This window comes from Sinocyclocheilus grahami, unplaced genomic scaffold, assembly GCF_001515645.1.
Source record: "Sinocyclocheilus grahami isolate Dianchi unplaced genomic scaffold, SAMN03320097.WGS_v1.1 scaffold18560.1, whole genome shotgun sequence".
Taxonomy (NCBI): Eukaryota; Metazoa; Chordata; class Actinopteri; order Cypriniformes; family Cyprinidae; genus Sinocyclocheilus; species Sinocyclocheilus grahami.
The window spans coordinates 2,448-3,735 of NW_015517172.1; the positions used below are offsets into that span (position 1 = coordinate 2,448).

At 42.5% G+C, this 1,288-nt stretch overlaps 1 protein-coding gene across 1 annotated transcript; it reads right to left on the minus strand.

Moving 5' to 3' along the window:
* Positions 1–37: 37 nt before the first annotated feature.
* On the minus strand, positions 38–1,194 carry LOC107579608 (UPF0669 protein C6orf120 homolog). The gene has a single exon (XM_016265416.1). The coding sequence runs from the start codon at positions 1,103–1,105 to the stop codon at positions 545–547; it is 561 nt and encodes a 186-aa protein (XP_016120902.1). The 5' UTR covers positions 1,106–1,194; the 3' UTR covers positions 38–544.
* Positions 1,195–1,288: the final 94 nt, after the last annotated feature.

Here is a 1,288-nt window from a genome sequence, read left to right on the forward strand (position 1 = left end):
ATTATTATTTGCACAATAAAAAAACTGGACACAGAGCAATTTTCAAAAATAAGTGATTATTTTATTTGTATCTTACAACTACAGGCGCAGAAGATTCTTTGCTGCTTATTAGTCAACAGACTCTTCTTCACAATAGGCACAGCCGTACGACCTTTGTCACAAGGTGATTTGTGTGATTGCATAGTGCAGTTTAAAACCTAGAATTCACATCCTCAGGTCAGTAAAAGACAAGCAAATGCACCACGCAACCTTTTTCTAACTCCATCAATAAAATGTCAAAAGAGAACTTGTGTTTGACATATCAAGTGCAATCAGTTGTGTTGATATGCCATCTAATTTGACAAACAAATTTATAATTTGCATATTAAAAATCAACATATTCCCTATAGGGTGGTGATGGTGCAACTCAAAAGAATTAAACAAAACTCCAGGCAAAGCACTTCTAGTTCTTTGTCGAAACGATGAACAAAAAAACTGCTAATTAGATCTAAATGAGAAAACAAATTGTGGCAAAGGTGTTATTTTGGCAGCTGGAACATCAAAATCAAAACAAAATTTCAAGTATGATTTTAAGAATCCCAATTAGAATAGTCCACAGGATTGATTCCTCTTCTTCCATCACGTCTGCAGGGCCCTGAGAGTGTTGAGACTGACCAGGAGTCTCATCTGAGGAGTAAGAGTTTTTCTCGATTTCCTCTTCTGTAAGTGCCATCTGGTCATAAAACACCTTCATCTCAAACTCACTCTCCATGTAGGAGGGATGTCCGTAGATCCCGATTCCAACAGGCCTAACATAATCCCCCGGGACGAGCACCACATCCTGGCCACAGGTGGTCGACTGAAGCTTGTAGGTATCAAAGTTTGGCCGCAGCGTCTTGTCAGAGACGTAGAGGTCCGCATCTCCCTTAAGGCTTTGCATGTACAGGATAATGCGTCCTTCGTGGTTGAGGCGCAGGTAGCTGTAGTTTCCCGCACCGATGTGGCCTTGCACGACATGGAGCAGGACCCATTCATCCGGCACAGAAGGCTCCTCTGAATGCTGCAGAGAGCCCAGGGCCCGGGACAAGGCCGCCAGCACCAACAAACCACCCCAGCACAGCACCATGGTCACAGCTGCCAGACCCCAGCTACATCTGTAACCTCCCTGCAATCACAAAATTAGATTCTTTCAGTATCATCGGGACTCAGATATTCAAATAATATCAGATTTTGGCATTCGGATTGGATCCAATTTTGACAACGGGTTCTTTAAAAGGAAAAAAACGCTCTGAAAACGAAGTAAATCTTC